This window comes from Pygocentrus nattereri, chromosome 9 (assembly GCF_015220715.1).
Source record: "Pygocentrus nattereri isolate fPygNat1 chromosome 9, fPygNat1.pri, whole genome shotgun sequence".
Taxonomy (NCBI): domain Eukaryota; kingdom Metazoa; phylum Chordata; class Actinopteri; order Characiformes; family Serrasalmidae; genus Pygocentrus; species Pygocentrus nattereri.
Window position 1 is genome coordinate 23,253,111 of NC_051219.1, and position 11,773 is coordinate 23,264,883.

The 11,773-nt window shown below is 37.7% G+C and overlaps 1 protein-coding gene across 1 annotated transcript; it reads left to right on the forward strand.

Moving 5' to 3' along the window:
• Positions 1-714: 714 nt before the first annotated feature.
• Positions 715-11,300, forward strand: LOC108438073. The gene is made up of 6 exons (XM_017715616.2): positions 715-767; positions 3,097-3,683; positions 5,994-6,140; positions 7,246-7,307; positions 7,868-8,134; positions 10,103-11,300. Exons 2-6 carry the CDS (start codon positions 3,107-3,109, stop codon positions 10,145-10,147), a joined length of 1,098 nt encoding a protein of 365 aa, XP_017571105.1. The 5' UTR covers positions 715-767; positions 3,097-3,106; the 3' UTR covers positions 10,148-11,300.
• Positions 11,301-11,773: the final 473 nt, after the last annotated feature.

Here is an 11,773-nt window from a genome sequence, read left to right on the forward strand (position 1 = left end):
TATAGTTTACATTTAGTTCTATTTATGAATACTTTTGTTATAATATTGTTGCATGCTTATTTTATCTTTTTATTACTTTTTTTAATCTTTTTATTACTTATTTTTATTACTATTTCATTGTACAGGGAAACAAAGCAACACGTTTCTTTACTGTACATATACCAATAAAGCTAACTTGAATCGAAATTTCTGGTAATGTTGACATTTTTTTTTTTGGGGGGGGGGGGAAGCTCCACCAACTTGTTGCCGAGAAGTTCTTTGGGAATTAAAGGTATAACTGCCAAATGGCAGAGGTCTGGTAGTTCTAGACCACTGGGCACCACAAAGAATCAGCAATTTATTTATATTTTCAATCTTCTTTTTACTTTTAATTAGTTATAGTTTATAAAGTGTTTGTAGTGTATGTAGTGTACATAAACTCTTGAATCTCTGGAATTTTTCTCTGTTTGAGATAGCTGGGGATTCCCCAAGAGGAAAAGGGCCTGTCCACACACGCAAACTGCACAGGACACAATGTGAAGGGCTTGTGAAGGGCCGGTCATCCTGCAGCTGTCGACCACTCAGATCCTGTAAACACCACCCACTGCTGTATTCCACTCTCCAAACATCATCTAACCGCCTTATTTCACTCGCCAGTGCAGGGACTTTTATTTTGCTTTTTTTCGCAGCTGACCACGGTGCATCCGCTATTTCTGTTCTGTTTTTATTTTTTTCTTTTACTCTCTGTTTTACTTTAGTATCGTAACTCTGAGGGCCTCTGCAAGACGGTGAGATTAAATAGTACTGCACTTCTTTTCACTTCATATTCGAATTTTCCGTTCCACCTTAAATGATAACGTTACAGCCGGTATACTTGCGCCTGTTGTTGCATCATTTAAGGCGGAACAGAGAAGTTCCTCCGTGTTTGGCTGTTGTTTTGTGCAAGTTGTCAGTATCAGACAGACTCGCTGTCTTTTAATGTTAAAATATTTGTGTTTTTAAACCTGTAAACTGCAAAATGTCGGTGTTTTAAGGTAAAAGGTTAGTTAGACGGTGGACTTCAGAAAGTTTTTGTTTGTTTATTTTTTTTATTTTTTTATTTTTTTTAGATTTTTTGATGTAAATCAACAAAGATCTGAACCCGGAATGGTGAAATTTATTCCATCTGACTTGCTTGTAAACATAAACCGTGTTAACTATAATGACACTTCAAATATGAGTATTAAAATATGTTTGTCACTGTACTGAATTAGAAAAATACCTTGTTAGAAGGAATGTAATGCTGTAATGATGATTACAGCTACTTTGTTTTGTACACGTCATATTACTTAATGATTTGTACTATTTAAATTATCAAATTTTTTTTTGGCATTTTTAATTTTTGACGTGGTTTAAAAATTTGGCCTTTACACTGAGTGTAAACTTTATGAAGAATTGACCAAAAGAATTAGTCAGGTTCCCTTGACTTACCTTAAAAGTAAAGTATGTTTTTCCTTCTCCTGTAAAGTTATGAGGTCTTGTTCCAAAAGCAGCGGTGTGTGTGTGTGTGTGTGTGTGTGTGCGTATATATATATATATATATATATATATATAGAGAGAGAGAGAGAGAGAGAGAGAGAGAGAGACGCACACACTGTACAACTACAGTAAAAGACTCAGACAACCTGGAGAAATCCCTGTATCCAAGGGACAAGGTTGATGGTCAATATTTAATGCTCATGATCTTCGGGCCCCCAGGCAGTACTACATTAAAAACAGACATGATTCCATACTGGAAATCACTACATGGGCTCAGGAACACCTCCAGAACTTTATTAAAATTAAATTTATTTAAAAAAAAATTAAAAACTGTATCATGCAAAGAAGAAACCATGTATAAACTGGATCCAGAAACGCCACCAATTTCTCTGGGCCCAAGCTTATTTAAAATGGACTGAGGCGAAATAGAAAACTGTTCTGAGGTCTTTGAATCAAATTTTGAGATTCTTTTTGGAAATAATGGACACTGCATTCTCCAAACCAATGACTTCCCAGCTTGGTATTAGCACACAGTTCAAAAGTAAGCAGCATTAGTGCACATGGCATGGGTAACTTGCACATCCGTGAAGGCACCATTAATGCTGTACAGTAAATAGATGTATTGGCATTATATGCTCCCATCCATACACCATCTCTTTCAGGAAAGGTGTTGCATATTTCAGCGAGACAATGCTAAACCACACACAGCATCCATCATAACAGCACGGCTTTGCAGAAGAAGAGTCTGAGTGCTGAATTGGCCGGCCTGCAGTCACCAATACAAAGTATTTGGTGTATCATTAAATGAAAAATCCATCAAAGAAGACTCAGGACTGCTGAGCAGCTGGAATCCTACATCAGACAAAAATGGGACAACATTACTCACCCCAAACTCCAGCAACTGGTCTCCTCACTTCCCAGACCTTTACAGACTGTTGTTAAAAGAAGGGGGGATGCTACACAATGGTATACACGGCCTGTCCCAACTTTTTTTAAGATGCATTGCTGCTATCAAGTTCTAAATGAGTTTCAACATCTGATATGTGTTCTATGTTCTGTACTGAATAAAATATGGGGTATGAGATTTGTAAACCATAGCGATCTGGTTTTATTTACATATTGCACAGTATCCCGTTTTTGGAACTGGGGTTGTAGAAATTGTACTCTACAATTTGCGAAAAAAAAGCAGAATGGTTTTATCTACATTTTTGTAATTTTTACATGATTTGTAACAAAAATTTATGTTACTTTAAAATCCCTTAAACCCCTCTTAAAAACCCCTTAAAATCCCAGGTTTATTACATAATATGGCTTATTATTCAGTAATTACAGGGACTTTAATGTAAACTGGCTGAGCAATTCTTAGATTATAGAAGTGTGTAATAAAGCTTTGAGCCCATCAGTGAACCATGACCATTTAGGGTATTAACATATTGAAAGTTAAAATGTCTTTTCTCTCTCCTGTAAAATTGCTTGTTTGGAGAAAACGAGGTTTTGTTTGGAGATATAAATTCAAGACATTCTTGATTATTTATTTATTCTGATACCATGATCTCTGTTTAATCTCATCATTTCTCCATTGTCTCGTTTTCAGAGCAGAACTCTGACAATGTCTAAAGATGAACGATCCACTGCTGGTCGTCAGCTGCTGTTTTTTGACCTGAGGTCCACCAGCCGGCTGCTGGAGGTCTATGTGAAGCGCAGTTTGAGTCTGAACGATGCCAGTGGACTCAGGAAGCAGCGTCTGAAGTCCCGTAAATGGGTGACCCTAAACGATGGAGGCAGTCAGGCCAGACGGGCGTCGAGCGACAGTTCCACTCACCGCCTATCCATAGAGAAGATCCTAAAGACCACAGAGTCGGAGAAACCTCCTCAGTCAGACTGGACACTGCCGTCATCCAAATCCTACAGTGGAGATGTGGAGAAGAAAACCAAGAAAAATCCAGAAACAGCCAGGAAGTCATTCCTCAGGGCTTTTCTACACTGGTTCTCCAAGAAGGGATCTGAAACAAGGCCGGAATGTCCCAAACCTGAAACTTGCTCCTCAGAACTGAAAGTTGAAGAGGCTCCCAAAGCAGTGAAAAAGAAGCACTCCCTCAGAAAGCTCTCGTTCAGGAGAGTGGAGAAGTCTGAGTCTCTGAGAAAACCCGTTCTCACGCCGGAGGACGTGGTCAGACTTCCGCACGGTGTGTTTATAAACTTAACTCAGTTCTACATCTGCAGTGGATCTTCATGTAAACTCAGAAGGTTCCTGAATAGTTTTTGGCTTGGACTTAATCCTTTAGTTGATGTAGAACCATTTACATTAAACACTGTGGTTCTTTAAACTTTATATTTAGACTTCATATTACATTCTTCATATTTAGCCATCTCTTTTATAAATGATGATGCTCTGAAGAACCGTCCATTGAAAGGTTCTTTATGGAACCAAAAGTGTTCATTCTGTGGGATCGCACCAAGAACGCTTTACTTAGTTTTATGCATTATAGGCATTATTATTATTATTATTATTATTATTATTATTGTTAATAAAAATAGATAATAAGAAAATAAAATAAACAGAATAAAATAATATAAAATACACCAATCTGCCACTTTATGAATTCACTGTCCATTTTATCAGCTCCACTGACCAAATAGTTTCACTTTGTAGTTCTACACTTACAGACTGTAGTCCATTTGTTTCTCCACATACTTTGTTACCCTGTTCTTCAGTGAGTCAGGACCCCCACAGATCAGGTATTATTTGGGTGGTGGGTCATTCTCAGCACTGTAGTGACACTTACATGGTGGTGGTGTGTTAGTGTGTGTTGCGCTGGTGTGAGTGGATCAGACACAGCATTGCTGCTGGAGTTTTTAAATACTGCGTCCACCCACTGTCCATTCAGACACTCCTACCTTGTTAGTCCACCTTGTAGATATAAAGTCAGAGACAATAGCTCATCTGCTGCTGCACAGTTTGTGTTGGCCGTCCTCTAGTCCTTCATCAGTGGCCACAGGACACTGCCCACAGGACACTGCCCACAGGACACTGCTGGCTAGATGTTTTTGGTTGTCAGTCCAAGAGTAACACAGAGTAGCACTGATACAGAATTAATACAGAATTTCTGTGTTGATATGAAAACTACTAATTGAAACCTTATTGCAGCTAATACTGATACCAAATACCAATAATTTTAGTTTCTTTTGTGCATTTAAAACAAGATCACACTAGAATTCACAAAGTAAAAAGTGGAACAGTGCAGTCGTTTATTTGCAGTTGAAAAATGACCATCGTTCCTGTTTATTTTGCTTTGTTTTTTTCAAAGTATTTATTTGACTTCAATGAAACAGTTTAAGTCACAGTACTACATGGAGTAAACTACGTGCCGGAACTAGTGTTTTGCATGCATTGCATGAGTTTATTTGCCCTATAAAACAGCAGACAGATCTGACACAATCTGAATAATCAACAGAACAATTGGACAAAATCTGCCTTGTATTTCTAATAGTTACATATTAAATTATATTTACTTTTTATTTACATTTTTTATCTGCTGAGAAAAAAAACAGCAACAGTTTTTTCTTTCTGCACAAATTTCATCAAATTCAGTTCATAACAAATATCTCCTCTTCTACACTGTTAAAAAAGTTCTTTAGTAAAGACAGCGATTCTATATAGAACCATGAACACTCAAAGAACCATTTTCATGATTTAATGGTTCTTTACCTGGTGAAATGGTTCTTCAGATTAATGGACAATGTGTTGTATATGTCTCTATATAGAAATGCTTCTGTATAGCACCAAAAAGGGTTCTTCTGTTGTAACAAGCTTGACATCATAACAATAGAAGAAGTCTTTTTGGTGCTTACAGAACCAACACATTATTCATCAGTCTGAAGAACCATTTTAACATGCAGATAACTATTTAAGGATGCAAATGGTTCTATGAGTGTCAAAGGTTCTATACAGAATGGTTGTCTTTGCTAAAGAATCCTTAAGGAACCATATTTTTAAGAGTTTTTAAACACTTTAGCATCCTGTGGGCAGTGTCCTGTGGGCAGCTTCCTGCGGGCAGCATCCTGTGACCACTAATGAAGGAGCATGACCAATAAAAACTGTGTAGCAGCAGATAAACTATTGTCTCTGACCTTATATCTACAAGGTGGAATAAGGTAGCAGAGTCTAACAGTGTGGACAGTGAGTGGATACAGTATTTAAAAACTCCAGCAGCACTGTTGTGTCTGATCCGCTTGCACCAGCGCAACAAACACTAATGTGTTTTTGCTTTCTTAAAGCGGTCATCAGTGGGATTTCTAGCAATGAGGTGACACGCTTGGTAGCAGGTCAGATATACTAAAGTGAAATCTCTACAGGAACTTCAGCTCTGAGAATGACCATAAAAACAAGGAGGTTTCTGATCAAGTCTGAGGGCGGCTCTATTTGACCCTCAGGACTGGAAAACTTTGTGGTAAAGTGACACTTTAGGAACAGAATTTGCATGTTGTCTGTCCAGGTGTGAGCGTCGAGCCCACCAGCACATACTTTGAGAAGGTCTCTGAGGAGTTGGAGCGTATTGTGAAGGAAGTGAAGACGAGTCCAGACAGAGATGCTGTTGTAGGCCTGAGCACTGCTGCTTTAGAAGAACAAAGTCCTACTCCAGGTGAGAGTTCATCCACCTTATGACCTCACAGACTTACAAACTCACAGCCTCACAAACTCACAGCCCCACAAACACACAGCCTCACAAACTTACAGCCTCCCAAGTCCACAGCCTCACAAACCCACAGCTTCACAAGCTCACAGCATCACAACCTCACAACCTTACAGCCTCACAAGTTCACAACCTCACAGCTTCATCAACTCACAGCCTCACTAGTTCACAGCCTCACAGCTCCACAAACTCACAACCTAACAGCCTCACAACCTCACAATGCTTTATAAACGAGTGTATCATAGAACCTCACATTCATAGAAAACTCATAGAATCATAGAAACTGTATCATAGAAAGTGTATCATAGAAACTCACAATATTTTTGGTGCTTTTATTTTTTTAAAATTAGATAGAATTTAATAAAATTAAAATTAGAATTTAAACTGACTAACAGTTTTTTACAGTACATACTGTTCACCTTATTTGCTCCATAAAACTGCAGACAGATCAAATATCTCCTCTTATACACTCTTAAAAAAGATGGTTCTTCAAGGGTTCTTTAGTAAAGACAGTGGTTCTATATAGAACCATGAACAGTCAAAAAAACATGAAATAGTTCTTCAGAATGATGGGGAATGTGTTATATGTGTTTCTGTATAGAACGTTCTTGAAAATGGTTCTGTGTGGCACCAAAAAGCATTCTTCTGTTGTAACAAGCTTGACAGTACAATAGAAGAACTCTTTTCGGTGCTATACATAACCAGAAAATTCTGCATCAATTTGAAGAATCATTTTACCATGTAAAGAACCTGTTAAGCATGCAAAGGGTTTTTTGAGTGTTTATGGTTACATATATTCCCATTGTCATTACAACCCCCAAGAACCCTTAAAGGAACCATCTTTCTAAAGAGTTTACTCACAGACACTAATGTGGACTGAAAGTTTAGAATCTGCACTTTCCTCACAGTCTCTCTTCTCGTTTCAGTGAACTTAGTCAGAATAATACACATAAAATTATAGCATGATTTTGTACTAAATAAAATTAATACCACGTGACTGTTTAATCCGAGCATAGGAAATAGAGTTATGTATTGTTTTGTTCATGATCTCCAGATGACACTGTTGAGAGGATTATCAGTCTGCTGAAGCAACACGGAGACGCCATGAATGAGCAGGTGATTGTTTTTTCATCCACTCAGTAATACTGAAACAACAGTGAGTATATAGCTGTTCACATATATGGATATCTAAACTCATCTTAGTATTTAAATAGCTAGATTAAAAAAGCAAGATAAATCACAAAATCATCCAAAAATCCAAAGATTTATGCTAAACCACTGAATTATGCTAAAACAAAAGGCAACCATTAATTCTGGCTAAAAATGCAAAAATAAATTGTAAAATTTGTCTAAAATGAGAAATTTGTCTAAAAAGAAATCACTAAATCAGCTTAAAATGCAAATTAAAACTAAATCTGCCTCAATTTCAAAATAATTCATATAATTGATCTAAAATACAAAAATAAATCACTAAATTGGCATTAAAGGCAAACATATATTAAGTTAATATGTAAATACATTATGTAAATGAGCTCTGTTCTGGTTGGCTGTCTTGTGACTCTGAAATGGCTAAAATTGTCTTTAAGCTTAAAGCAAATGGGCAGGGCTGTGATTTTTATTATTTTGGCCCGAACAGCCTGAACGTAGTTAAATTGTGTGTTTGGTTCTCTGTTCAGATTCAGAAGAACAGCAGAATACGCTCAGTCTTCCAGCAGTTGTCATACAGTTCCTTCCAGCGGCTTGCTGACCGCTACCTCTCCCAGATCCCACAGCCGGCGGACCGGGTCCCGCACACCGCCCCGGAGCTGGTCCAGCTTGCATTCACATTGGACTTCACTGCTAAAGTGGCCGGCCTGTCCAGCCAGGCTGTGAGCCGCATCATGGGCTTCGGGAACCAGTACCTGCAGGACCGATTTACACAGATATGCTCCTCCCACAAACAGGTAAGGGCAATAGAACTCATGCTGACAACACACCTGCACAGACACCAGCCATTGCATGAAGCTTTTTCAATTCCACCAGCAGCAGACCGGATCATTCATAACAGTATATCAGTTTAATCAACCCTTCATTAGGTTAAATAAGTTGAATGAATCCTTCAATAAATTATATCAGTTTAATCAGTCTTTCATAAGTAAAATCAGTTTAAACAGTTTTTCTTTAAGTTAAGTCTCCAAGGTAAATCCAGTTAATCAGGCCTTCATTAAGTTAAATTCATCAGATGTGCTGCTGTTGGAATTGAACAAATCCATGCAGTTGCTGGAACTGTGTTAAAGAGAAGAGGAACCAGACCTGAGTTCTTTAAAAGACTTCAATAACTTTATTGAATACTAGGCGTTCTTGCTGCTGTTCACTGAATTTATGTTCAGTTGCTTTAATTATAATGTTCTTAGAAGGAAAATAGAAAATTACTTATAATAACTGATAAATAGTTTTGAACCGTTTTTTGACTGTGCACAGCCTTGCAGAAGACCTGCAGAGCTGCTTCTGTGGACACCTGCTCCAGAGAAATCTGAAATAAAAAAGTCTCTGATTGTTATTATGATTTTAAATAGGGCTGGGCAATATTTAAGCAATAGAATGTGACCGGAAGGTTGCCGGTTCGATCCCCAGAGCTGACAGCACATGACTGAGGTGTCCTTGAGCAAGACACCTAACCCCCAACTGCTCCCCGAGCGCTGCGGATTGGGCTGCCCACCGCTCTGGGCAAGTGTGCTCACTGCCCCTAGTGTGTGTGTGTGCTCACTAGTGTGTATGTGGTGTTTCACTTCATGGATGGGTTAAATGCGGAGGTGAAATTTCCCCATTGTAGGATTAATAAGGGTCACTTAATCTTAATCACATCACGGCTGTGATTTTGCCGCAGGCATGAGCCGAAGACAGGTTATTCACGTCATGTTATAGAGATAACATGAATTGGATGTATTATTGCTTTTATACAGTTAAGTAATTAAAGTAAGAAATAAATAAATTGGGCAATGAACATTTCATTTAATATGTTTTAATGTCAGCAGTTCCTCCCACCAAATTATAGTCCTTTAACAAGCAGCTTGTTGCTGCATCACAGTAATGAACTTCGCTCACTCTCTGCACAGTCAGCTGTAAGCCTCACCTGTTGAAGTACAGACTGATCTTAGCAATTGCATCTCAGAGGAGTGATATAGTGTTTGTAAAGAAACGCTATATAAAAGCACAGAATAACATCACGGTTAGAACACTTCTGTGGGGCAGTCGTGGGCTGGAGGTTAGGAACCAGCCTCGTGACCGGAAGGTCGCCGGCTCGATGCCCAGAGCCGACAGCACATGACTGAGGTGTCCTTGAGCAAGACACCTAACCCCCAACTGCTCCCCGGGCGCTGCGGATTGGGCTGCCCACCGCTCCGGGGAAGTGTGCTCACTGTCCCCTAGTGTGTGTGCTCACTAGAGTGTATGTGGTGTTTCACTTCACGGGTGGGTTAAATGCAGACATGAAATTTCCCTGTTGTGGGACTAATAAGGGTCACTTAATCTAATCTAATCTTCTCAACCAGTCAGCTTGCGTGGCCAGAACTAACTGTTGTATAAGAGAATATATATTGTTATAGTAATAATTTATGTTACAATACAACACAATCTGATTTTCTGAACATATTATGTATATTGTCATTACTTATAGATACTGACTGACTGCATGTTTCATTATAAAGAGAAAAAAATTAGTCCTGTTTAACTGATTTAGTACCAAATACTGAATAAAAATTAGTGTTCATAGTGATAGTATTTTTCTTTATCTCTGTTCCAACTGATCAGTTGTCTGAACAGATAAATATTGTGACATATCATGTACTGTGAATTTTTTTTTGAAGTATCGCAGTATTGCATTCCTGCAATATCATCGAGCTGAAACTGTGTTTGTGTTGTTTTTTCTGTAGGAGTCTGAAGATGTGGAAGGTCAGTGTTGCAGTGACCCAGAGTAGAAGCTCTCAGGCGATGAACATGGAAGAAGTGCTGGTCACTGTTTGGAATGTTTTGTAAACGTTATTAATGGACTCATATAGTCCACTATGGTGTAGATTGCTGCAGCAGACTGTGATGGGTTGAGCGTGAGAACGGGGCAGCAGAAAAAGAAGAGCTGCTTCTGTGGTTTCCTGCAGCCTTGTTGCCTTTAGTGGTGTGAAGTTGTGATTAGTGAGATGTTTAAAAGTCTCAGTTATCGCCGGCGATAAAGAAATCATCTGATACTTTTCTACAAATGATTTCCGTGAGAAATGTGGGTTGTTCTGTATTTGGATTTTTTAGAAATACATTTCTTTCATCCCAAAAAGGATGAATAATTTTAATATGTCCATTAACAACATCTAGTATCATATATGCAAAAGGAGAACTTAATTCCAAACATATTTTACAGTCACTCCTGTTATATGTTATAACACCAGTGACACTGGTGACCGAGAAAAAAAAACGAGAATTTTGTAAATTGTATAAATTATATATGACATTATTTTGACAAAATTTTAATTTTCATAGTCATTGTTGTTAACCGCTTAATCCAGATAGGGTGCTCAAATTAAAAAGAAAATGATCAAATTAAAATGTGTTAAAATGTCCTGATAGCACCCATGACCAAAAGCTCTGTGGCAAATTAAGTTTTTTAAATAGAATACATATTTTTAAATGAAGTATAACATTAATGATCTAAAGTAAACATGAATTTCCAAGTTAAACCTCTTAAAAATATTGTTTTATATAAAAAAATTATTTCTCAAATGTTGAAATGAGCCGTTTATGAAATGTTCGTGATGAGCTGTTTTACATATGCATATTACATATTACATACTATGAGGCTGGATAAAAACAGCAAATTCAGAGAAATCATACGGGGAAAGTATACATTAATCTTAGATCAACTGTGTAAATGTACATACTGACTTTTGGAGCTTTGAATGATATTTTATGCATCTTTTATGGAACCTTTGTGACATGGTTTCCCACTTCAAATGGAGAATGACCCAACTAAAGCACTGTTGGACCTGCATTAGTTTGATTTGGGGAGGTTCTGTAATTTACATGTGAGATGAATATGCAGTGTTGGTAGCTTGTTTATTAATAATTCTGCTGTTATTGATCTTCTATGTTTCTCCTTCAGTGACAGCAGCTCTGAAATCCTAGTCATGGATATCAGCACCTCTTGGAAAAAATTCTTTACTAAATAACTCTTCAAGAACTTATTTAAGAGTGTACCCGTTTAATGTTAATCTTAATGCTTGTATGAGAACGTCTGGGTTATCTGGGACTAATTTGGGGAAATTCCAGAGATACTTTATCCTGTCAAATCCCTAGAAATTACATTACATGACATTTTCTAGTGAAACTAATCCAGTTCCAGTGTAACTTTACTGTGTAACTGAAGGGGATTCAGAGTGGTGTGGTGCACAATAGTTTTATTTAGTATGCAAAAACACCAGTGAACCTACACTTGTCTTCTGTATGGAATGCTGATGATGGGACAATAGATGAAATTTGACATTGAATTTTATCAAAAGTTATCAAAATCAGTATATCAAAGGAAGACCAAAACCTTCTTAGAACTATCATCTCAGACA

Coding starts and splice junctions, on each gene's coding strand:
- LOC108438073 (XM_017715616.2), top strand. CDS start 3,107: ATGTCTAAAGATGAACGATCCACTGCTGGTCGTCAGCTGCTGTTTTTT. Junction 3,684..5,993: donor CGTGGTCAGACTTCCGCACG/GTGTGTTTATAA, acceptor TTGTCTGTCCAG/GTGTGAGCGTCGAGCCCACC. Junction 8,135..10,102: donor TATGCTCCTCCCACAAACAG/GTAAGGGCAATA, acceptor TTTTTTCTGTAG/GAGTCTGAAGATGTGGAAGG.